The sequence below is a fragment of the Apodemus sylvaticus genome, chromosome 2 (assembly GCF_947179515.1).
Source record: "Apodemus sylvaticus chromosome 2, mApoSyl1.1, whole genome shotgun sequence".
Taxonomy (NCBI): domain Eukaryota; kingdom Metazoa; phylum Chordata; class Mammalia; order Rodentia; family Muridae; genus Apodemus; species Apodemus sylvaticus.
Window position 1 is genome coordinate 78,429,978 of NC_067473.1, and position 26,665 is coordinate 78,456,642.

Genomic DNA, 26,665 nt, shown 5'->3' on the forward strand with positions numbered 1-26,665 from the left:
CTGGCATCATTCGTGATATAATGATGTAAGTAAACCTTGTGCCAGATCAGGACCTCAAAGCAAAGTGAACTTACGGCCCGGTTGCTTTTGAGCACTTGGGGTCCATGGCTGTTGGTGAATCTGTCTGGAAGATACTTGTTTTGGTTAAGTCAACTTCGAAGCCATGTAGAACTAATAATGAGCACAGACTGCAGGAGAAGTCCTCATCAACAGAGTTTCCCATTGACTCATAGGCACTAGCAAGGCCATCTGGTCTACCATTTCTTCATGTTGCCAGTAAATGAATCAAGAGCATGATGAGGTTTCATCTCTGCAGAGAATCACCTCAGCCAGAATTTTTAATGTATGCCACAAATATTGTCTAAAACCAGGCACACCCTGTCTTGCTTTGTGATGGCACTGTCCCTGTGGAAGAAGACAAGACAGCAATGTCTGTGTTGACAATAGGGCACCCTGCTTGTGTGTAGTTACACTCAGAGGCACACCAATTTCCAGGAAGAAGCCTCATTGAACTCCATACAATTCTGCAAGCTGTTCCTGGTCATTGTTCTATAAAGACTATAAATCTGAAAGTTCATTTAATGTAAACTCTTCTATGTGCATCTTTATTAAAAGGCAAATGGGAGCTAAGTTAATTTTTTAATAAAAATTTTAAGAGAGAAATGTTATTATAAAAATATGAAAACATACATAAAATTGCCTTAGCTTTCAACTTTAGTTCTTACTAAAAGAGATATAATAATTGTAATGTTTTTGCTACTGATTTGAGCTACCTTATTTTTAAATTTTTGTTTATTTTTATGTTCATAGAGGTTTAGTTTGCATGTGCGTCTATACAGTCTATATAGGCCTGGTGTGCATGGAGGCCAGTAGAGGGCCTTGGATTCCCTGAAATTGGATTCATGGATGATTGTGAGACACCATGTATGTCCTAGGAATTGAACCTGGGTCCTCTAGAAGAGCAACCTGTACTTTCAATCTCTGAGCCATCTATTGATCTCCCTAAGCTACTTTCTTAAGGAATTTTACCAAGCTGCTGCATTTTATTGTAAACATAATTATGACATATTAATTAAAAAAAATCCCTGACTATAATGGTCATAAATTCAAACTAACTATAGAGACCCTAGCCATGTATGTATATATGTATGAATATCACATGTGGGTGCTGATATCTTTATATATTGGTGATCACTAACAGTTTGTTATCAAATGATGTAAAAGTGCTTGGCATCACCTAGTCCTTTAACATAAGACTGTGTGAGCAGCCAAGTCACGGAGAAAGGTCTCTCAGGGTCAACATCCTTCTTTCACATATGCTATCTCTCCTGTCCTCTGCACATCCTTCTTTCAGTTGATCATTTATCTTGTTTTTAATGGTTGAGGAAATGAAGCAGACAGGTACGTGACTTAAATACATCTTTTATCAGGCTTGCGAATTTAGCTTTGTATGTGCTCTCTAGGACCACATTGGAGCAATGAATCGTGCTGGGGATGATGCATGGCATGGTTATAAACTGATGGGAACTGAGAGAGAATGAGAGACAGAGACAGAGGCACACAGAGAGACAGAAAGACAGAGATAGAAACAGAGACAAGTAGAGAGAGAGAGACAAAGAGACAGAAAGATAGAGAATGAAAAATTGTGTAGTGTGTGTAGGTACATGTAGGAGGACAGAGGACAACCTCAGGTATCACTTCTCAAGCAATAGAAAAAAGTGACTACATTTTTCTCTTTCTTTTTCCTTTTCTTTTTCTTTTTCTTTTTCCTTTTCCTTTTCTGTTTCTCTTTCTTTTTTTCCCCTTGAGAAATAGTATCTCATTTGCTAGGAAATTACCAAGAAAGCTAGGCTAGCTGGTCAGCAAGCCTCCAGCATCTACTTGGTTTCCAAGCCTGCACCACCATGCCTGGCTTTTTACAGGGTGCAATAGATTGAATTTATGTCCTTGTGCTTACAACGTAAGTACTTTACTGACAGATCTCTCTCTCCAGCTCCTTATGAGAACTTGAGAACTGCTTTTAAAAACAGTGTTAGGTGTGTACTTACTTATCATCTGTCCTGCTGATAAAGTTTACAGAATTTCCTCATGTAACTGGTGGGTTAATTTCTAGATCTCAAGGCCAACTCTTTCAAGTCTTTCCTTGTAAGGTAAACATCGTGGTCTTAATATTTCAAGGCTCCTTTGGCTCACTTTTGCAGGGATGGAGGTTCAGTGAGGAGATGCCCCTTTCTCAAGAAACATTCAACAAAGGATCTAGAGACCTGAACATGATAAACTGCAAAGAGAAAAAAATGTTAATCTCCTCTGGTGTTAACATTTACAAACTTAATTGAAAACATTTCATCGATACATGCAAATTACATATATTCATGTGGTACTGTATGATATTTCAATACATGTACCTGATATGTATTGATCAGATTAGGGCAGTTGATCAACCAATTACATTGAACATTTATGGTTTCTTTGTGTAGAGAATATTCTAAGACTGTTACATAGCATTCAATTATTGGCAGCCATAGTTATCCTATTGTGCAGTAAATCAGATGCTATCATAAGCACTGTACCCAGCAGCCATCCCTTCCCCCCCCCTCCGCCCCACCCTCCTCAGCCTGTGGCAGTGAGCATTATATTCTCTACTTATATAAAATTAACTTTTTAAGCTCTCACAAATGCATGCAAGTGTGTTTTTATTGTTGGGTGCCTGGCTGGGTTAGCTCTGCTCTTTCCAGATCTGTCCATGTTGCAGCAAACAGCAGGATTTGTTCTCCCTGGAGGCAGGTAGGACAGCAAACGAAGCCATCAACATTTTCTTCTTGTTTTGCTTCAGATGCTTTGAGGCTCCCTGACACCCTGGGTGCTCTTTAAGCCACAGGTGTTTATTCAGCATCCAGTCAGGTGATGAGAGTGGTTATCTTGGAAAACTTTTAGCACAGGTGAAGTGCAAGTTCAAAAGGTCAGCGGTTATTCCGTCTCTTAATTGGGTGTTCTTTGCTGAAGTGCCCAATGAAAGGCTTAAGGTATTAAGTGCTCAGCAGAGTTCCTAAGAAAACCAGTCCCAGTACATCCTCAGGGTTGCTTGTCTTCACGGACTGAATGCACAAATATTCACCAGAAGGGCACAGCCCTTTGCATCCAGGATACAGAAGTCACTGCAGCTATGGCTGACTAATGTTCTTGGATCTAAACAAGGAGAGGATTACAAGCATTTAATTTACAACTATGGGTTTTACTGACTAAGTTTAATGGATTTGGGGGGAAATAATTATTTGACAAAAGTGAACATGGCAGCGAAACGTTTCCTCTTCCCTGGCTTAAGCCACTGAAAGGTTGGGCTATTCCCCCTTTGAGCATTTGCACATTGCCTGGCTTACGTGGACCTGGTAGGATAAGAGAGCAAAGATGACAAGAGATCCTGTACTCAGTCCAATAAATGTTAAATGAAAGTGAGGTTGCATTTACTGGTTTCTGCTGTAACTGGGATGAGTACCTCATTCCACAAGATGAATCAAAACCTAGGAACAGCATGACTTGCATATCTCAAACAAGAATGTAGGCATTTGGATATAATTCAGCAAAGAGAGTCATACTTGGTAAGAACTCAGGCATCTCCCTCTGGACCATCTGATTCAGAGAGGAGGGAAGCCACTGCCTTTGCTATGCATAGGTCTAGTTGTTCCATGAGTTTTGAATTTATTAGTAAAGAGGCCCAGAAGATGGGCAGTGCCACTCCCACTGCCGCATCCTTTGTGTGTAGGTGGGCAGTAGTATCTGAAGATCCTTTGCTTCAGAGGAAAGGAAAAATAAAAATGTCTTAACTTTGTTTGGATCCTGCCCTCTCTTATATCACAGACCAGCCATCTCTCAATACCTCAAGTCTCAAGGATACTGCTGAATATCCTTGAGATACTCAGTTTGTTTTTCTATCGAAACTAGTTCTTATAAGTCTTCAAGGTGTGGTCTCATCTAAGCTGTTACTTACCAAAGAGGCCCCGTCTGCTCTTATTCGAGGTATTTCTGTTGCGGACGCCATAGCTGGCTGATACATACACTTGACTCTGGTCCTCAACCTCAATCCTTCACCTCCTAAAGGCAGTGTGGAGGAGTAAGAGGGAAGGCAAGACCTGGTAAAATGAACTCCTGTAACGATAAGTGGCTCAAACACTCTTAGGACCTGACAATGAAGGGAGGTACTTTGGATGCAGGGCACTGTGTGAAGGGTACACAGGATCCCATGGATGGCTGCACATCGAGAAAGCCAGGAATTAATTAAATGATTAATTACCAATACAATTATGAACTCAATTTACACATCAGGCCTGGGACAAAAGTTTATTTCTTCAGAAAGAGGACAGGAAAAATAATTTTTGTGCATCATGGTTTCTGGGAATATCACTGAGATGGGAGGGAAATCCTCATCTTCATGCCCAGCAAGAGATGCCCAGGGAGGAGTCAGTGCCTAGCAGACAAGGCACACATCTCCCTCTCCTGACACTGGATTTCCCTATCTACAACCCCTATTCAGATGTCCTATGTGTAGCTCTGGGTCTTATTTCTGCCCCAATTACTAGTTCCTGGTGGTTGCCTCAGACTCTCCTTTCAATAGTCATATATTGCTTGGGTCTGTGGGTGTGGCTTTTGAAGCTAAGCTGAGTTTAGAAGACATAGAATCCTTAACCCTTAGGATTTAAAAGATAAGGAAGATGAAATCTAGGAAAAAATATTTAATGTTCTCTAAATCATGCTATTTTCCAAATATGGACCCCTAGAATGTAAGGTTGTCCAAGTTGTTTTATACACACACACACACACAGAGTGAGAGAGAGAGAGAGAGAGAGAGAGAGAGAGAGAGAGAGAGAGACCCATAAGCCCTTTGTTCCTAGAAAAGAAAAACACTGGATTTGGATTGAAAGGAGACCCTGTCTGAAGGTGAGAGAAGATTTTTAGTGAGATGGTTCTAGGTTATGAGGTCTTATTCAGGAAGATTAGCTCTCTATTTCTAGAATAGTGTCTACTCTACTTATAGACACCTGTGAGGCAATGTGGGTGAAACTGCCTGTGAACCACAGAGTCCTGAATAAATATATTGCTTTATAATATCACAGAAATGTTATACAAATATGTGAAGTTCATCCAGTGTCTATGTGTGCATCACAGCAACTTAATGTGCTAAGAATGTCATATGCACAAAGCTAAGGCTTGATTGACAGTCATCTGTAGTAGAGAACTCAGATCTTGAATCTTGAGGATAAGAGGGCAAAGAACCCCAATGGGACTTTGTTGCTTGGGAGTCCATGCCAAGTCCTCAGGTACTGAATGCCCCTTTCTTATAGGGAATGGAGACATGCTGCCTTTGAAGGGTTGATTCTATGGAGGAGGGCAGGTAACCAGCCACCTGACTTGTGGATAGGAGTAGAGTCAATGACTCTCAATTGATATTTACTATATTGCTGGGATTAATACTCTGTGTGCTGTAGAAAAGTAAACAGAGTCCTGATTTTTGGGGACATGGTAGTTTGTAGAGTGTGGGCCTGGCACTGAGTTTCAGTACAAGGGAACTCTTTGGATGACTGGTGACAGTTCTTCGGAGAACTGTGCAAAAAGTGACCTGAAGGTGGTATGCAGATCAAGTGGATGAAAGCCACACCCAATCCCATGTCTGTCAGGGGCTTAGGTGGGGGCAATACAAGCACACGGTGGAAGAGACCAGGGAGACCTGAACAAGAGCCTGAAACTGTTTGATTGACTCTCAACTTTTCTCCTTTGCATCTGTGTGTGTGTGTGTGTGTGTGTGTGAGAGAGAGAGAGAGGGGGGGGGGGCAGGGAGGGGGATCCTTCTGTTTCTTTCATCTTCTACCTTGGGAAAAAGAATTCTACCCAGTGCTATTCATGTCAGGTGTACCCAATCTGAAGGAAGATGGCCCATTTGGGGACTAAGGACCTGTAATTCTACCTTACTTACTCTCTAGGGTCTTGTGAGTATATGGATGTGAAATATTACATAGACTGCAAATCTTACATCTGCAGATCATGGCTTCATCTCCTCCAATTTCCTAAAGAGTAAGCTCTGTAGAAAGTCCAGAGCATGAAAGAAATTCCTTTCCCTTTAGAGAGTATTTGCAGAACATTCTTTTGGCTACAGTAAAGGAAAATAAAATCAATAATGATATATTTTATAAAAGATGGAAGCTGAACGTGTTTGACTTGGAACCCTTTATCATCGGCCTCTGGTTCTCAGGAGATAAAATTGCTGAGCTACTTTTTGTGTTAAGAAGGAGGAATCAGCGGGCCTGTTTGTTTCTTTTTGTTTTCTATAAAAACAAACAAACAAACAAACAAACAAAAAAACGTACTTTTGTTCCCTTACCAGACTCCCGAAGTCAAGTTTGAGAGTGGTGTAGACAGATGATCTTCGGGGTTGATTTTTAGCTAAATTGTTTTTTACCACTTAAAATTCACATGATGATATGTATTCAGATGATATTGCCTCCAGATATAGAGAATAAGAATGTTTACTGTCGTCCAGGGGTGAGAGTGAGGGTGTGGTCAGGAGGACTGGGAAGTCCTTATATATGGCTATCTTCTTTCCAGTGCCTCTTTTTTCTCCCACATGGCCATTGTGGTTAAAGGACTGGGGGATTGTTGACAGCTGTTGGGCATCCTGTTAAGGTGATAGGAGTGTATGAAGGAATTTGGTTCCATTTGCAATGCATTGGAGGAAAATTTCCGTTATTGATCTCTGGCCTCTACTTTCAGATCAGACTCCAACGCCCACAAGATTCCTGAAGAACTGTGAGGAGGTGGGTCTCTTCAGTGAGCTGGACTGCTCCTTTGAGCATGAGTTCAGGAAGGCTCAAGAAGAAGAGAACAGCAAGAGGGTAGGTGGGCCCGAATAGATACCGGAGGCGTGTCCCCCAGCGTCATTCATTTTCCAGACAGTTAAAGTGAGCTTCTTAGATTATGATAAAGATACATATGGTCAATACTGTCTTGATACTCTTTCTGATAGACTGGTTGTAGGTGCATGCCCCTGATTTCCTTAAAGGTCTTTACCAGGAACAGCCTTGGTTGAGGGTGTGGCTTGAGGCAAACTCGAGGTGGGGAGTTAGTTATTCATGACTCCCAAAGTGACGCCTTCTGCAAGCAGTTCTTATAGATCTGAATTCCAGGAAATGGTTTGCTTCCCCTGAGGAACTCGAGCATTTTCTGCTTGTGGCCATGAGAAGTGTGTACTGGTTGTGTTTCTCTTTTCTCTCTGACTGCTGGGTTATCGCAAAGCCTGGCGTACTGCCTAACTTGGAGAGCTCTTTTGACCGCTGTAATGAGTAATATTTTACTTCCCCCAGCCACTAGACTTTCAGTTCCAGTTTATATTTCCTCTGGCTCTGACTTCTGATTATACAAACAATATTTTTATGCTATACATGTTTTGGTGACTTGCTTTAAACTTATTGTAAATTAAAAAAACGACGCGAACTCCTTAAAATTTACAAATTAAATAGTGAAACAAATGACAGTGAGCAAAAGACGGTGGTGAGGCCAGGATGGTGTTTTCTTGTGGTCAAATGTTGGTCATTGCGTGGGATGCACTAAATGGGCGATGCGCTGGGTGTGTGCGGGTGGAGAGGAGTCTGGAGAAGCCCCCTCAGGACACCATAGCAAGCCCTGGGAGCCAGGCCGCATTCAGCTGGTTGAGGCTCTCCTCCCTCTGTTTGGTTTGAGCCAGGAGGACCAAATCCAGCCTCGTGCTCATCACTACTGAGGAGACCTCTCCGCAGTGACTAATGCGCCCTGACTCCTGAAGCAACAAAACAGCTGTGCTGGCGGCTTATCCCCTGGCATGGCTTTAGAACCACTGGGAAGCATCCTTCCCTATCTGATAGTGTGCTTTCACCTCCCTCCAGGACTGCTGTTCTGGAGCTGTTAGCATCCCTGAAGGCCTGCAGCTGAAAGCAGCCTACTTCATCCATTCTTATGCAAAAAAAACCCCAAAAAACAAAAAACAAAGAACAAAAACAAAAACAAAACAAAACAAAAAGCAAAAAGCAGAGCCCATAAAGGCAAGGCCACGCTCACTGCATTCCTTATCATTTTCCAGTTCTCCTCTTATTTCCTTCGCTGTAAATTCAGGTGCTGGTTTCATTTTCAGCTAGCTTCTGCAAAGTGCTGAAGGCCACAGGCAAGCATTCTGTCGCTGAGATACATCTCTAGTGCTGGAGGTCACAGGCAAGCATTTTGCCCTGAGATAGATAAATCCCTGCTCCAATGTTTCACCTTTGTTCTACACAGAAACCTTTTTCTGATTTATTTATTTATTTATTTATTTATTTATTTATTTATTTATTTATTTATTTTGGTTTTCAAGACAGGGTTTCCTGGCTGTCCTGGAACTCACTCTGTAAACCAGGCTGGCCTAGAACTCAGAAATCCACCTGCCTCTGCCTCCCAAGTGCTGGGATTAAAGGCTTGCACCACCACCGCCAGGCTCTTTTTCTGATTTCTTTACCTCTCTCTCTCTCTCTCTCTCTCTCTCTCTCTCTCTCTCTCTCTCTCTCTCTGTGTGTGTGTGTGTGTTGTATGTATTTGTTCATGTGGGTGAACATGCCATGCCTGGTTTTTATAAAAGTACAAGGCATCTCAATTCAGGTCCTCAGGCTTGTGTGGCATCTCCCCTGACCAACTCTTTGTCCAAGTTTTGTTTTTTGTCTTTTTGGGATTTTTGTTTTGTTTGTTTTTTAATAAAGTACTTGAATTGGCTCATCAGTAAAGTTCTATAAAAAGGGATGATTTGACTCGTTTGGAGAATTGGCTCTCGATGCTCCTGTGCTTCTTTGCATTTCCAGCTGTAGGGTTAGAAGCTCTAGATAACAGACAGACAGAGAGTGGATGCTTTTTAGTCTGGGTGCCCCATCGGAACAATTGCATTTTATTGATTCTGTCTTTAGTTCTGATGTTCTTTTCCAAACTACTCTGTGTGTATATGGAATGAAAGGTTAGAGTAGGTCATAGCCAGGGGCAGAAGACCCCAGTGTCTGTACCAATATCATATAGCAAATTCCAGTCTCCAAGATGACCTCTATTTTTGATACTAATATAAGCTCATGCCTCATAAGTCTTCTGTAAGAAATCTCCAACCCCGAAAGCATGTTACAACCCTCTAGCAGGCATTGCAAAGCTCAGTGTGCCCCTGGCTTAGCATGCTCCAGTCTGTACCCTGAAGCCTGTGCATCGGGTTCCATTCAGGAGATGTTTTAGGGCGACCACAATATACCAAGTACTAGCAAAGGCACTGATGAAGACGAAATAAACACAAGTGATGAAAACAAACAAGCACACAAAATGTCTCTGCTTCTAGGTGGCTTACTTCCTATGGACCAGACAATGCCCCAGTGGAAAATGCCCCACAATGTACTATGGAGTTCAGTGTGGCTGCCAAGGAACTCAGGAAGCACTGGGTGTGGTCAGAGAGGGAATCTCAACCCATGGGACCTAGAGACCCAAGTAGACGTTCTTAGCCAGAGAGGATGACTTGTGAAAACAGACGATGTGTGAAGGCCTAAGGCTGAGTGATGGAGATGGAGTATGTGTTGGAGAAGTTGTGAAGAGAGAGGTGCAGTCAGGGAAGGATGCTCTAGAGAGCTGAGTATGGGAAGGCAGGCCCAAGAGGGCAAGGGTGATGCAGGCCATTTGGAGTGTTCAGTTTTGACACTGACTCTAAATGAGATGGGAAGCCATAGGGTGATTCTAAGTAGAGAAGTGGCAGAACCTGACGTAATGCTTTAGAAAAGTCATTTGGACTGTTGAGCAGAAAGCCAATGGTTGGAGGCTGAAAGAGAAAGTATTTAAGGAAGAATTGGGAAAAAATCTAGGTGAATGTTGGAAGCACATTTATCCAAAATAGAGTTGGAAGACATGCTAGGATCTAAGTGCATAGTTAAGGACTGAGGCAATGGTTTTTCGGGTAGAATATACTGAAAGTTACAGGAAGAGGAGGCTTGCAGAGAGTGCAGGCTTTTCAGAACAGGTGAGGAGAAGCTGGTGTTTCATGAGATAGAAGGGAATCACTTCTGACAGAGCTGGGTACGAAGCAGACCTCTCAACATGGACCTGAGCAGTCTTCCGGAGCTCTCCAATTTCTGCCTTATTCAACTCTGGAGAAACTGAGTCAGGAAGAGTCAAACTGAGGTACTGCTCCCTCAAACACTCTGAGGAGAAAGGTGGTGTGCTGGTTTTGTGACCAAGGTCAGAAAAAAGGAAAAATAAAAAGGTTTTTTGTTTTGTTTTGTTTTTAGATAAAGAAGCCCTTTACATTTAATTCTTTTCTAGAAAAGAATCTGAGTAACACAGAAGCAGGCATCTACTCTATTGACATAACAGCAGTTTTTCATGTAACGTGCATGTATATGAACACATGGTTTCTGCACATGTTTGCATGTGGGCTGTGAGTGTGTGCGTGTGTGCGTGTGCATGTGTGTGTATGTAAAGAAGGAAGGACAATCAAAGGGACTAGAAATGAAATCCTTTGTCCTACTGAGAGAAATATAACATTACAGCCTAATATGGTTAAAGACTTGCAGATAAGAAACACAGTGTGCACGTGCTGTGCTTTGGGATTTTCCCATAGGACCTCAATGTGGCTCATTATGCTGATGTACAAATAACAAATTAGGACACTTCCATGCTCTAGAATTCCTTCTCAAATGATGGAAAGTGCAGTCTATCCCTAGAGGGCATTGACTCTTTCACACATGAGGGAAAAGGACAAGTTACAGTCTTGAGATCTTGCATCTCAGCTCAGTGGGGATAGTAGAACAGGGCATGGCTAGGTCAGCCCCAGCCCAGAGAGGCTACAGTGTTTAACTTCATTAGATTCTGCACCTAGCTACATTCCCAGATGGCACCAGCTGCTTGGAGAGAGAAGAAGAGGCAGAGAGAAGGCCACTGGCTATTTTCTACTGTCTTGCTCTTGCCAGTCACTTGCAGGCATAGCTGCTCTCTGGGGAGGGTCACCGCAGAACAAAGTGGTGCTGGACAGAAAATAAGACAGCACGCTGAGGGCTGAGCAAACTCGCAACAGCTGCATGTTTCCGGTTAGGATAATATGTTGCTGCTAAGATATTTGTGTAAAGCAATCCTACCCTCCCCCAAAAGTCCAGAGGAAAAAGAATGTTTTGAAACCTAAACTTGGTTTTACCCAGCTTTTAAACAGTCTCCTTGTTTGCCTAATCCTTGCAGATGAGACTCTTTTTCAGCTTTTCCCTTTTTCATCAGCCTGACTGGGAGGAAACACCCTTTGATAATGGACACAACAACCTATTCCTTCCCCCTCCAAGGCGACTGGGAAACCCAAGAAAGGCTTCAAAAAATTCCCTTTGTTCTTCTATTTTAGCACAGGACAGATGGGAATCATGTTCCACTTCCTCCATACAGGTTACAGTCTTCTTTGTAGCTGGAATTTGGTGCATGAAAGAGAATTAGGGTTGATTCTTGAATCCCACTCAGGGCAATAACTAAACCAGAGGATGAACTGGGAGCTATTTCCTGTGTTTTAGGTCACTGGAATTTAAGAATGATAGTTCCTGTCCTAACAGGGATTAGTGAGAGCTGGTGTCAACTGCTGGATGTGTGAATGAATTAGGTAGGGTGTGGTCCAAGGTCTTGCCTCAGTTTTGCAGTGGCAGTGTTTGATTTTTGTGGAGAGTCTGACTGTTCCGAGAGCAGCAGAATGCCCAGAGCACTGTTAATGGAGGACAAGTGAATATGAAGCCAAATATCTTTGATGGTGATGGCTAGGGAAGCCCATGGCTTAAGGTATGTGGTATTTGGTATTTTTGCATCATCACCCTCGGAGAGTGTCTATATTTCGCCAATTTAGATCTTGATGGGTTAGACCTTAAAACCCTATCAGAAAAGAAAAAAAAAGGTTGAGACTGTAAAGTTAACTTTAAACTTAAATTAGTAGGCAGTCACAAACGCTATGTTCAGCCAGTGTTATACATTAGAACAGAAGGGTCCTGAGTAGCAACAATTGGGGATCAATGTTTCCTGGCTTGGGCAGTTCAGTATGAATTATTTAAAGTACTTGCTATAGATTTTATTTACTTTCTCTATCACCTGATATTTGTCATGGTGAAGGAGAGGAAGGTCTCTCTCTGACATCTCTTTGATCCTAAGTTTGCAGAGTCTCTAGTCCCGTTAGACAGGCCGTGCCTGTGAAGGGCATCCTCATATGCAGCTGCTAAGGAGAACGGGAGAACAGACCACCGTGAGAGCAATCTAGAGAGCAACTGTGCTGCTCGCTATCGAGAGGACTCTAGACAGTAACTTTGAAACCTGTATGTAGTTGAAAATCTGGGAAAACAGATTTTTTTTTATCAGTATTTCCTGTTCACTGGTGAGTGAATGTGGAAATCATCAAAGTATTCAGATTTTCAGGACATGCTCTTAATTAGTTCTCACTCTTTTTTTCCCATTGAAATGCAGAGAGATAGACTGAGCAGAGAAACAAACAAACAAACAAACAAGGTAGGTGTCAGTCTGTGTGACTGCTTCTGGGCTTTCTTTCTGCCTCAGTCCCATCACTGTGCCCTTTCTTGAGAAGTGTCTACTCTCAGGCTGTTCTAACTACTCTGTCTCTTCAGAAAACCATAAGCCTAATAGCTGATAGTCAACTTCACCCAAACTCTCATCTGTGTACCACAAACATAATCTTAGTCTCTGCACCCAGTAGCATCAGCTACTGATGTTGCTCTTTGGGGATGCCCCTGTGACCTACCCAAGCTTCCTCATGGCTCTTCCCAGGGTACAGACCCACAGCCACATGTGACTCCCCTGGTTCTGTCAGGCAGGTTGGACCACCACTGAAGCCACAGCTTTGATCTACTTCATTGGTTTAACCTGGAGCCCTCTGAGGAAAAGCGTTCCCTCAGAAATCAAGGAAAAGAGCCTTTGGGTCTTCTGTTATGTTCTGTTTCTGCCACTTCAGGCTAGAGTACGTCTCTAAAAGGCTATTTGGTCTTTAATAGAAGGGTAAGGACTTATACAGCTTTAAATATTGTAGAATCATGTGTATCAAAAAGAATTTTTTTCAACTGAAACACTGAAATTCAATTGTTCTTAAAGTTTCTTCCTGCTTATAGCAAAAAGGAAGGAAAAAACAAAACCCTCTGTGTATACAGCCTGTGTCCAAACGTAGTTTGAGATCTCAAGAGCACAAATAAGAATTGATTTGGGAGATATTAACCACAGCATTGTGCAGTGTTTTCCTACATGCCAAATCAATACATGGTCAGCCAGGTCCTGGTACTATATAATGTTCTATGCTTGAAATACATGAAAAAGGGCCAATAAGAAAGGTAAGGACCATTCATTTTTTTTTAAATGAAAAAAACAATCATCAACTTTCAAGTCCTGGGGAAAGTTCGATCTGCCCTGCCTTTCCATGGTGTGACCTTCCTGTGAGAAGTGAATGGAACTGAGCGAAGTGGGCGGGGCGATCCTCACCGAAGCAAACCCGAGAAAACAGCAACTCTTAGCAGGACACTTTCTCCTCAGGGTGATGACTTTATTCTGGGCTGGACGATATCCTCAGCTTGTTTAAACCCCACCTCAGCTGTCCTGGGGTAGACTGGCCACAGGAGGATTTTAGTGTTTTACCGCAGTAGGAATCACAGCACCCAGTGGGCACTCTCCTCTGAAGGCTTGCAGCTGTGAGTAATTCAGGGTTTCCAGGGCACCGGGCAGGCAGAGCACAGAAGTGGCGCGCCGCAGGGCTGTAAGTCTTTGCTTATGCCGTTCTCAGACTGCCTTGCACTGATGCCCTCAAAGGCAGGCAGGCAGGAAAATAGGCTTGCATTCTGGGCCAGATTCTAACAAAATGACTAAAGAAGTGAAGCTTCCGGTCCAGGCAGAGAACAGCATTGGCATTTGGAAAATTGGACCAAATGTGAGACTCCTCGAGCCTCTGTACTGAAGTCACTTACCTGGCCCCCTCACAGAGATGTGAGAAGAAACTGACAGTATAAAGGAGGAAAGGAGAATCAAGTAATCATTGCAAGAACCTGCCTTTGCCTCTGTCATGCGTAAATCCAGCTGAGTGTTAAGTATGGGCAGGGGCAGGTATGGGAGTGATTTACCAGAGGGATAGTTCAGGGTTGGCGTGTTGTTATTTCCATATTGATAAGTTGGAGGGCAGGAACCTGGATTCCCAGCATTACTCCTCTTCGTTTTTCTGTCATGCTGGATATCAAATCACACCTGCGGGGCAGTGCTGACTAGAGCCTCAGACTCAAGCACGGTGATTGTCCTTCCTTCTGTCACAATGATCCCCACAGTCTACAGACTTGGGGACATTCATGAATTTTGTCTGCACTTAATATTCCTCATTTTGTAGAGCTAGCTCTTTTAACAAATTAAAGGGACTCACAAGCCACCCAGCCTGGGGGTAAGGTCAGAGTGACCCTCTTGAACAGCCACCCATTGTCACTTGCTCTGACAGGTGGGACACCTGGCAGCCTTCTGGACTCCCTAGTGGTTCCCTTTGTTCTTTGCTTTCTGAAACCTTACCACTGAACTGTGGTGTTGTTACCCATGGAGCACATAGCTCTCTCCTGTGGCGCTCAAATGGCATTCCCAAAGGACCCGGCTCTCAGCATCACCTGAGCACACCATTTCTGATAAGCCCCATCATGCACATCAAGGTGAGACCAGCACGTAAGGTCACACAATCATTTTGGAGCAATAAGATAGGCGACCCACTTATGAACAAACCTCAACCCCAGTCCTGTCTTTGAATGGAAGACTTTACATTTTGGGTTTGGCATGGCTTCAACCACATGCATCCCCTAGAACTGAGTTACATGTGGAAAACACCATCTGCTGTATGAAAACTTTGAAAGCCAGTCAGAAAACTGACCCAATCCTGTCTAGGCTGGTGCCAGGCTCAGCCTTGTTCTGTGGATTTGCGCTGAGGCGAGAGGTCATGCATGGTCTTCTTCCTAAAGAAGAGAAGCAGTTACTTGTATGACTGTGGGCACAATGTCTCCAGATGGTGTGTTACTGGACCCCAAGTTCTCAGGAAGCCATCTCCTCCTTGCCTCCCCCAGGATGATTTGTAATTGCCAGAGCTTAGAAACATCTTGGAAGATTTACAAATGTGAGGAAGTGCAGAGCTGTTGGTGCTGTTGGGCCGGGCATTACCATCCACACTTCCCTGTGAGAACAGCTAGAGCTCAGGGGAGGGAAGCCTGGACGCCTCTGTGCTCTGGGTTGTAGGGTACCCATGAACTCTACCCTGGTAGCCTACTAGTTGGTCTTCTGATGCTGGAGGGGAAGAAGATGGTCCAGAATTCTGGCAATGGCTTCTTCCAGTGTGATGTAACTAGTTCACATGAAATGGCTTCCTCCTGATGTGGCCTCTATTGCCTGCATGAGCCTGGGCATGAACTGTGGACATGTGGTGTGGTCCACTGTCTGGATTCCTTATGAAGGTAAAAAGAAAAAACATGTTCTTTCATCATTCTCCAAAAAGTCACACGTGACTTCATTTCTCATGCTCAAAATAGACTTTTGAGCAACCTGCTATCAGCATATATAGATTGAGTTTACTAAGCTCTGAGGACAGAAATCATTTATGCTAGGCTTGCATACCTGTCAGATAGTGTTTCAAAGGAGGCTCCCCATCAACAGGGGTAGTAACGTGTTATACTATTGGTGTTTGGGAAGGTATTTCTCTCCTGTCCATCCAGAGTAGGTGAATGATACCTTAATCCCCATCTCTGCTAGAGAACTTTCTTCCCTTTTTGTATGACAACAATACATGTACCCGCGGCTCCCTGGGAAGACAGGACCACTGATTTACCCATTGTCTGAATGTACTGGTATAGATTTACTGTGAGTAGTAATGTGTCTTCTGCACAGATCCAAACACACATGTCCTTCCTCGGACCCCCCCTGTGACAAGAGGCACATATTGTAAGACAGCTGGCCAGGGCCAGAGGTACAGCCTGTGATCCCAGGAGGCAGGCGCTACTTTGACCTCATAAGTGCAGTTCCACTAATTGAATGCAATAGTCACAGGCTGCAGCCACAGGGACTGTGCTCCTGAGTCAGCACACTGGTGTATTTTGCAGGGAAGAAAACAAAAATCAAAAAAAAAAAATGTGTATTAGTAACAGTGATGGGTTATTCCAATTCATTTTATAGCCTCAAGTTCTGCCTTTTGGCAAAATCTCACAATAGCACCACAGACACAGATTGTATAACAGGTTTATTGTCAAAAAATGAAGAAAAAAAAGCGTCGAGATTCGCATTTATGCTTTAAACCCATCCGAAGAGCTGGAAGCTGCTGTAGAGAGGAAGTGGTGGGTGGCTGATCCCGAGGGCAGGGGATGGCTTAGATGAGGGTGACTGAAGGAGAAATGGGTTCAAAAGAGCCTTACTCAAGGAAGTGCACAACCGTGTTCAGCTGCTCTGTGGACGTGGGGCTCTTATCCTGGCGTGAGTACTGTGTCCCCTCAGTGAAATAGTTGGCCTGGACTGTTCTCAGATATCAGCTTGTAACTTATTGAACCCACACACAATCACCTGGTTCCTCCTTCCTCTCCAAGGCTGCTGCTGCTGCTGCTGCTGCTGCCCTGAGGCCCCTTCGTATCAAGGTTTCCCCAGAGACTGACATATCAGCCCTCAGGAGAAAGAAGTCCAAACAAGGATTGCTAATATTTGCATTCCTCTTTTCTTTCACGGACAGACAAGAAGAAAGAGATTGATTCCTAAAAAATGATCCCCACTTCCTACAAGCCTGGCAGAGGCACCTCTCGCCTGGTGCAGGATCCCTTCCCCAACAGCTGCTTGGTGATTCTGTGTCACTGGGCTGACTGCAAAATCCTCCATAGCCCTTTAATTACCTGTTTGTATTTCTGAAGTGCAGGGCTCCGTGGCACAGGGAGGGGCTGAGCCTTCACTGTAATGGACTTTCAGTAAGACTATCTCGGAGATAAGAGTACTAAATCTTGGCAGTCTTTCTGGAGCACACACTTTGTGATTACACACAAATTCTTGGCTCCCCAGAGCCGCGTTGTAAATGGAGTGCAGTATGCTGGGCTGGGTAATAAGATCCTGCAGAAACGTCTGAGAGTAAGGTGCACTTTTGCTTTATTTATGAAGATAGACATGCCGGTTGAGGGCTTAATCACAGCTGATAAATCATTTTAAGAAAGCCTATTAGAACCATATGCTGATTTTTTTGCATTAATATAGTGTGTCTGTTTCTAGTCTAATAAGACAGGGTTTTTCCTTGTGAGCTCTGTGTCTTTACGGTGTGGACTATTTATCTGTTTAAGTGATATCACTTGGGTGGGAGCATTTATCTCTTTAAGAGGCACCATTAATAAAAGAAGGTGAAAGGAATTGGGATGGAAGAAGGAATGGAGGCGCCTACTGCCTAGTGTGTGTGTGTGTGTATGTGTGTTAGTATGTGTGTATGAATGTGAATGGTAGTATGTATGAGTGTGTGTATGAGGGCACTTGCAATGCACGTGTGGTGTGTGCATGTTCATGCATATGTATGTATGTGTATGTTTGTGTGAGTACATAGATATGTGTGTTTATAGTATCACAAATAAAAAAATCCAAAAGCTGAAAACAGGAACATCTCAATTAGTTTCGGAAGGCTGTGGCCCATTCCTTACTAGGCATAAGGTAGTCATTTCAGACCAGGTGGCCAGAATACTGTGGTAAAAGATTATCTGAGTTGGGGGTGGTGTACTGACATTTTGGTTACCTCACTTCTCCTCAAGCTAGTGGAGCTTGGCCCCAGGAACAGGTCCCAAGTCTTTTTAATGAGAGCCATATTGGGGCTCAGATTGGAGCCAAACTCTGTTTATCACTAATTGCAGGGGTTCCTTGCAGAACTTTGCTATTATTTCCTGATTATATCTCTGCTCTTTTTTGTTATCTTGCCAAAATTCAAACAGTAATAATTGCATGATTTATTGTTTATTTATAACCCTTCTACTGGTTCAATCCCTTTATGTAGTAGATTTCAAAAACGGCAATTGCTTTTTCTAAATGCCTAATTTCTTTGGCCTTCCCCAGGGATGTCTGCATGTGTGAGTCTCACTTGGAAGTCTTCTAATCCCTTCCGTGTCCTTCCTTCTCTGGCATGCTATCCTGAACTATGTATATAAGGGCTGTTTGTATAAAGAGCTCACATGCTAGGAGGATGAATTTATCCCCAGGATTATATCCAGTTTAGGTTACATAGCAGCATAGTTTCTTTTAGTTTCAAAGGCAGAAAAGGTGAAAAGCCTATTTTATATTCATTTAGACATGGTTAGGAAACTTACCTGACACTGCAAGATGCCATGATCATAAACTAGTAAGGACAAAAGTTACTGTCATCACCAGGCTCTGACTTGCCAGACCCTATGTTTGAAGATTCAAGGGCATCTTTCCCCCACAATCGCAACCACCTTGCAAGATACGTATTTTGTACCAGAAGCTAAAACTGACAGGTTTGGACTATTTGCTGGAATCCACAGAACCTGGAAACTTTAGATCCACTGGTGCATGTAGGAGCCTCGGTTGGAAGATGCACGTGCTCCCCCTACCCCCACCCCACCCCTGCTTCCGATACTGCCTTCCTTTGTTTCCTTTTGCTGCATACATATTTCAGTATGATTTACTTTCCCCACAAATGTCCAGTAAAAGCATTGCAGAACATCAAGGCGCTCCTGGCTTCCACAAATGCATGAAAAAAAATTCTTGATAGCACCCACTCTGCCCCCCACCAACAAGACTTTTACATCACCTCCAGTCTGAGCTCCATGGTCTTCCGTGTTCCACAGATGTGGCAGCAGAAATCCAGCTGACCCTGGAAGCTCAGAATGAAAGACAGCTTACCTGTGGTTTGTGTGCATTTGTTTTTCAAAGTCAGGAAAGGTAGGTTTCTCTAATCACTTGAGTTCTAAGCCAGGCTTAGGACAACCTCTAGTATCCCAAGGGTGATGTCAAATTGTTATGACACAGTGACTTCCATGCCGAGTCCTAGGGCCTGACTTTTCTGGAGGAATATGTACTTTGGTGGTGTAGAGATGCCTTCAGAGCTTACATCTGACTCAATAACATAAATGTCCTTGAAGATAACACACACAGCGAACTGCTGGTGTTGGACTCCTAGGGAACGACATGAGATTCTGGAATTGCTATGCCATCATCTGTGTGTAAGAGCAGCCCACTACCCAGCTACCACAGGAGCCTCATACGCTCCTGTTTCGGGGTGCCACAGAAGTTTGGGCAGGTTACTGACAAGCTGCAGTGCTGGTTAAATGTTCGACCATAACAGTCTTAGACACTAAACCCAAACTCTGCCACTCACTGTCCCTCCACCCCAAATGTCTACCACTGGGATTCTTTCCACGGTGTCCTCCCAGCTCAGTCCAACAAATGTTTATGGAGGCTTTAATGTGTCCCAGGTGCTGCGCACGGTGGGCCAGGTGCCAGGGCTACATTCTAGTGGGGGAGCTGTGAGTTGTAGAGGGGGAATTTGGCTTTCTTGATAGACCTTAAGCTCTTCTGGGATCCTGTACAAAGAGTGGTGGGTGGGGCTGAAAATTCTTCTTGATCTGACCATGGCTTCATTTCCAGCTTTCTTTCTCATTTGTCCTTTGTGTGTTTGCTGTTCAAATAGAATAAACCATGCTCCCCTAATCCTGCCCATGGCGTCACCTCATTGCCCATGTGGCAATCTTTTCCTGCAAGGCCCTTCATTTTCCCATCATCCTCGACCAAATTCCTCTAACCTCGCCATGGGAGTCCATGCCACCTCTCTGAGGACCTCTCTGATGTTCCCTCACCGGGGCCTTCCTGGTTTCCCCTGAGCGGGACGCTGGTTTCTCAGCCTTCGCATGCCCCTCTCACTTTCCTTGCTTGAGTTCTGATTTTGCTGTGTCTGATGTGGTCATGGCTGTCCTGTCTTCCCATTCCCAGCATCATGAAGCTCCCATGGGAGAAGTTCCCTGAAGAATCACTAAAGCACGTGAGCCAGTAAAAGAATGCCCTTGTCCTCCGACGAGAAGGCTGCCTCAGTGGATCTAGAAGCTGCTTCCTGTAAACAAAGAAACAAACAAGCAACTCCCCTCCCCCAATAATTCACAAAGGAGAAAGAACTTTCCCCGTTGTAACCTATTCAGTATAACTATTGGTTAATTGCCATACCGCCTGATAAACCTCGACCTGAAAGCAGCAGACTTTGGATAAGTAATTTCTCTATTCATTCATCAAAGTGTATACATGTTAATCATTACCATGCAATATCATTCAGAACGTAGTCACTCACAAACGTGTGACAAATGTGTTGTGCCATGTAAAAGGCTAAGCTAAGGATTGTCCACCTTAGGATAGTGTGTGTGTGTGTGTGTGTGTGAGAGAGAGAGAGAGAGAGAGAGAGAGAGAGAGAGAGAAAGAGAGAGAGGGAGGGAGAGAGAGGGAGAAAGGGAGAGAGGGAGAGAGGGAGAGAGGGAGAGACAGAGAGAGAGACAAAGAGAGAGGGAGAGAGAGGAGGGGAGGGGAAAGGGAGAGAGAGGAGGGGGAAGGGAGAGGGAGAGAGAGAGAGGAGGGGAGGGGAGAGGGAGAGAGGGGAGGGGAGAGGGAGAGGGAGAAAGAGAACACTAGGTATTAGTGGCAGGTCCTGGCATGCAGCCTGACATCATGAACTTCAGTCTTCTCATTTTCAGAATGACAGTAACAAGCACGTATCTTACAGGACGCAGTTGGTGGTGAATGAAGTTCACATGCCAAGTACATGTGAGGTTTTTGGCTATTCTTGCTCTCATTCTGCTCCCTGTAAATATCAAAAATAAGCCAGTCTTCTACGATTTCTGTGCCAAATTTGGCATGAGAAAATTAAGCAAACACTGTATGCTTATATCTTTTCCTGGATGTTAGGTGGTGGTCATGACACAGAAATCCCTTTCATCATGCAGTATGCCCAAAGACTAAAGCCTTGCAAAGCTTTTGTTAAAACCAAAAAAGGGTTCAGCCTCTGTGACCCTCATAGAACAGGAGGTGATCCTTCTGTTGTTACAGGTGATCGATCGTTAAGTGAAAGTCTGGGGACTTCCCCAAAGTTTCCCTCCCCAACTCAGGTAATACAGGAAGCTCCATATTTATTTTTTGAGAGAGCTTTGGCAGATGGCAGTGGACTGACTTTCAGATCAGGGAAAAGAATGTTCAAGGATGGTTTGTTTAGAACAAAATCATAAAAGTGCCCGTGAGACCAACTGAAACCAGATCTTGACATCTTTCGAAGACATTGGGTTGCCTATGCCGTTATTACTCAGGAAACCCTTTATCCTGCGGATGCTGGCTCGCTCTGCCTTCTTTGACCTTTCAGTGACTTCCTAGAAAGACATGCTTCCTAATAGGATCTAAGTGTTTCCAATTACCAGAATTTTGATGGCTGTAGAACATTATAGGGGGGGAAAATTAAATCTCTGGTTCTAAAAATTCACTATCAAAGTCAGAATCCATGGTTTAGGCCACTGTGACCTGGCAGGGGGAAAGCAGTCTATTCGTCCTTGTGGACAGGCTATGTAGACTGGCCAAGACCAGCTGTGCACAATGGACATGTTGCAGTCCTTCTGGAACTGAGGTCTGGGATGCCTGGCAGCTGAGAACTTCAGGCTCTGACCAAATGATTCAGTCACCCATTTCTTTTCATTTATCACAAGTGCTGCAGACCCAGACAGCCTCTTCATTTGTCCTTTGACATTGAATTCATTCATAACTTATTATTTCTGTGGTAGTTCATATGAATACTCTCTGATATTAAAAGAAACATCTAGCACAGCATTTTTAAAAGTTCCTGTCTAACAACAGAAGCCTTTTCTTTATGTGCAATAGCTATGAACATCCCAAGGAGTTGGAATCCTGTGGAACCAGTGTGCTGTGTTTATTTAGCTCAAGTCACAGCTATGTCGACAGACACTCTCTCTACTTCTTGTTCTCTCTTGGACAATACTTTCTCCTCGTAATACTTTGAATATGTTTAAAGATTCTGAAACTTTGGGTGCTAATCTCTACTGTCTACAGGTGAGCAGGCTGTTCTGATGGGACTCTGAGTCCCTGTTAACGGTTTCATATTCATCAAAGAGCAGTATTTCATGATCAAAAGAAATGAGTGGGATGGTAGTTTGCAGGGAAGAGGTTGACTTGCTCGGAGTTCAGCTGGTAGCTTACTCAAATAATAAAACATTACTCAAAAAAATTGAAAAGAGTACTCAAATACTCTTCTGGGCAGCAGAAGAGGATGGGGTAGGAAGGACCAGGGCAACTCTTGGGAGTGGCTCACTGCAGAGGCCCTGCTGACAGCCAAGAAGGGTGGATCCCTGAAGACAGGGAAGAGGTGAGGTAAAGGGACCAGCTGTCCCAAGTTTCCACAATTTTTATCAAAACTGTTTCCACAACTCATCTAGTGACTTCTCCCCAGATTTAACGTGATGGATTTACCAGCCTAAGAATAATTAAACTACAAATTACCCAAGAGTAACCGCTGTTGCATTTAATCCAATCCCACTGACATTCAACCACAGGATCCACGATGGGAACAGAAAGGAGCATTGGTAGCCTTCAGGTTTTGCCCCATTCCCCTAATTTTCGAGGGCTGGGGTGGAGGGATACTAAAAAACCAAAGGGAAAGCTACACAAGGAAGGCTGGAAGCAGGGGTATGTGTGTGTGTGTGTGTGTCTGTGTGTGTGTGTGTGTGTGTGTGTGTGTGTGTGTGTGTGTATGTGCATACACGTGTCCTCCCTAGTTATTGTTTACTTGTTTACTCAATACTGGCAGAATGTCTGATGAGCTTCAATACACCCCACAGCCATTGCTGTGGGCTGATCTGCTAGGAAAGTTACTTTATGGTAGAGTATTTGGAATGCCTGATAACTTTACTATCATTCACTGATCACCTACCAGGTATCATCCATAAACCCTTATTTCTTATCCTCATTATAGTTCCTTTTTTTTTATTCGATATAATTTATTTACATTTCAAATGATTTCCCCTTTTCTAGCCCCCCCCCACTCCCCGAAAGTCCCGTAAGCCCCCTTCTCTTCCCCTGTCCTCCCTCCCACCCCTTCCCAGTTCCCCGTTCTGGTTTTGCCGAATACTGTTTGACTGAGTCTTTCCAGAACCAGGGACCGCTCTTCTTTTCTTCTTGTATCTCATTTGATGTGTGGATTATGTTTTGGGTATTCCAGTTTTCTAGGTTAATAACCACTTATTAGTGAGTGCATACCATGATTCACCTTTTGAGTCTGGGTTACCTCACTTAGTATGATGTTCTCTAGCTCCATCCATTTGCCTAAGAATTTCATGAATTCGTTGTTTCTAATGGCTGAATAGTACTCCATTGTATAGATATACCACATTTTTTGCATCCACTCTTCTGTTGAGGGATACCTGGGTTCTTTCTAGCATCTGGCAATTATAAATAGGGCTGAATGCAATACCCATCAAAATCCCAACTCAATTCTTCACAGAGTTAGAAAGAGCAATTATCAAATTCATATGGAACAACAAAAAACCCAGGATAGCTAAAACTATTCTCAGCAACAAAAGAAAATCTGGGGGAATCAGTATCCCTGACCTCAAGCAATACTACAGAGCAATAGTGTTAAAAACTGCATGGTATTGGTACAGTGACAGGCAGGAGGATCAATGGAACAGGATTGAAGATCCAGAAATGAACCCACACACCTATGGCCACTTGATCCTCGACAAAGAGGCTGAAAACATCCAATGGAAAAAAGATAGCCTTTTTAACAAATGGTGCTGGTTCAACTGGAGGTCAGCATGCAGAAGAATGGGAATTGATCCATCCTTGTCTCCTTGTACTAAGCTCAAATCCAAATGGATCAAGGACCTCCACATAAAGCCAGACACTCTGAAGCTAATAGAAAAGAAACTGGGGAAGACCCTTGAGGACATCGGTACAGGGAGAAAGTTTCTGAACAGAACACCAATAGCGTATGCTCTAAGAGCAAGAATTGACAAATGGGACCTCATAAGGTTACAGAGTTTCTGTAAGGCAAAGGACACCATCAAGAGGACAGATCGGCAACCAACAAATTGGGAAAAGATCTTCACCAATCCTACATCAGATAGAGGGCTAATATCCAATATATATAAAGAACTCAAGAAGTTAGACTCCAGAAAACCAAACAACCCTATTAAAAAATGGGGTACAGAGTTAAACAAAGAATTCTCACCAGAAGAACTTCGGATGGCGGAGAAGCATCTTAAAAAATGCTCAACTTCATTAGTCATTAGGGAAATGCAAATCAAAACAACCCTAAGATTTCATCTTACACCAGTCAGAATGGCTAAGATTAAAAATTCAGGAGACAGCAGGTGTTGGAGAGAGTGTGGAGAAAGAGGAACACTCCTCCACTACTGGTGGGGTTGCAAATTGGTACATCCACTCTGGAAATCAGTCTGGCGGTTCCTCCTAAAACTGGGCACCTCACTTCCAGAAGATCCTGCTATACCACTCCTGGGCATATACCCAGAGGATTCCCCACCATGTAATAAGGATACATGCTCATTATAGTTCCTTGAGGCAGGTATATATATATATATGTACTATTTATATAGTCAACTATTTACATAAAGATAGATAGACAAATAGAGATATAGAGATAGAGATATATAGACAAATAGAGATATAGAGATAGAGATAGATAGATAGAGATAGAGATAGAGATAGAGATAGAGATAGAGATAGAGATAGAGATAGAGATAGAGATAGAGATAGAGATAGAGATAGAGATAGAGATATATTTGCAATGGGCACTTCATCTGTCTGACCCTGATTTTTCTTCACCATGCCAGAGAAGAGTCATGCCTGACCTGGAAGTTGTTGTAAGACCTGCTGCTCTCAGAGGGTACAGGGTTCGCTATGGCTGTGACCTGGGTTGGTACTGCCGTCCTGCTGGACCCTGCTCTGGGGCAGTTTGGGCTTCTATCCCTAATGCATGAAGTTGGAGCCACTGTCAAGGGCGCCTAGTGTCCAAGCAGGAAACTGGGATGGAGAAGCTGAAAAAACATATGATCCCATAAAAAGCCGCCTCTGGGGAAACAAGCCATTAGTTAGTCTTATTTATTTATTTTTCCTTCTGGCTGCAAAGTTCAATACATAGGAAGGAGTTGTGATTATCATATAAAAGGCTATGCAAAATGGCTCTCCAAGAAAGCTGCGCTAGAGAACTTCACGCTGGCCCTTGGCCACAGTCAGCTTTGTTTGTGTTCCTGATTCGGAGTCCTTTGACTATAGTTGAGATGGCACAAGTGTGTCTCAGAATAAACAAGCAAGGCCAAAACTCTCCAGGGGTCTCTCTCCTCTCCATCTGCACTCTGTCCTTTATCCTGCCTGACACAGAGGCCTGAGAAGAGGGAGAACAGAGGCCTTGGTAAGACATGGTCTTCTTCAGGAAAATGTGACGAATGAGCGGACAACACAAAGTGAAATGTCTACTTTCCTTGGTGTTAGGAAGCACTGACTACACATGCTGAGTTCTTGTCTGTTTCATCTGGGGATAATCTGAAGGTAAAAAGAGGGAAAGCAAAATCCTGGGTGGCAAAAGAAGACTGGTTTCTTATCGGCGACTTTGTTACGCCTTGTCTCACAGCCACACCATCCTGACACTGGGCTTTGTGTTTATACAGCATTTTGCCTGTGCGTCTCTTTCCAGACGTCCCTTTTCCACAAGGATCCTACTCATTCTAGATCAGGGACCTACCTTCTTCCAGGATGATGACAAACCTAAGAACATCTATAATGGCCCGATGTCGTTGCTTTTGTTATTTAAATGTTTTATACAGTACATGCTGATCTTGTGTCCCCTTCCCCAACTCCTCCCAGATCTTCGCCACCTTCCTTTCCACCCACTCTTTCTTTCATCTCTCTGATTCCATCTCTCTCTACAAAAACAAAACAAAAGGCAAAAAAAAAAATGCAAAGAATCAAAACCGCAGTAATAATTTTTAAAAAGGGCAAACAAAATCACTCCACTCCCCCAAAGAAAACAACATATGGAAGAAGAGGAGGAGGATTACAAGAGCCACGTGGTGGCTGCATCCAAGGAACCTGCGTCTTCCAGACTATCTTATTTGGTTTCCCTCAATCTCTCTTCAACCCTAAATATTGCTGTTATGTGTGTCTTTTACAGATGAGCAGACCGCAGTCCAGGGTGGTTAAATACCTTGTCCAAAGTCTTTCTTCCAGTATGGAGAGGCGATTGGAATGTGAAAAACTCTGGCTTGTGTTTTCTTCAAAGAAGCATCAGTTTTTAAGCCTGACTCCTGCTAAGCCTCCTCTGACTCCCTCTGACTCCAACAGTAGTTGCTAGTGAGCATTAATCATGGACTAAGCACTATGACTATATGGGAGCTTAAAGTGCAGGGAGATTCCACCCTCACAGTTTGCTGGGTGTAAGGACTGGTTCCATTTCTCTGGTAAGAGGCCTGAGGTTTAGAGAGAGAAACTGTGGCATTCTGGAATGTTCACTGACAAACAATAAATTAAAAAAAAAAACCAACAAACTATTGTATATCCTTGAGCTATATCATATGATTTTACCTAAAGAGAATAAAATGGTGTGGTGAGG

The 26,665-nt window shown here is 43.5% G+C and overlaps 1 protein-coding gene across 1 annotated transcript in view; it reads left to right on the forward strand.

Annotated features, from left to right (window-relative positions):
- Positions 1–26,665, forward strand: part of Creb5 (cAMP responsive element binding protein 5) — a 312,730-nt gene that overhangs the window by 11,944 nt on the left and 274,121 nt on the right. The window contains exon 3 of the mRNA XM_052173760.1: positions 6,760–6,881. Coding sequence (XP_052029720.1) covers positions 6,760–6,881 — 122 coding nt within the window. The remainder of the gene's footprint in view (positions 1–6,759; positions 6,882–26,665) is intronic.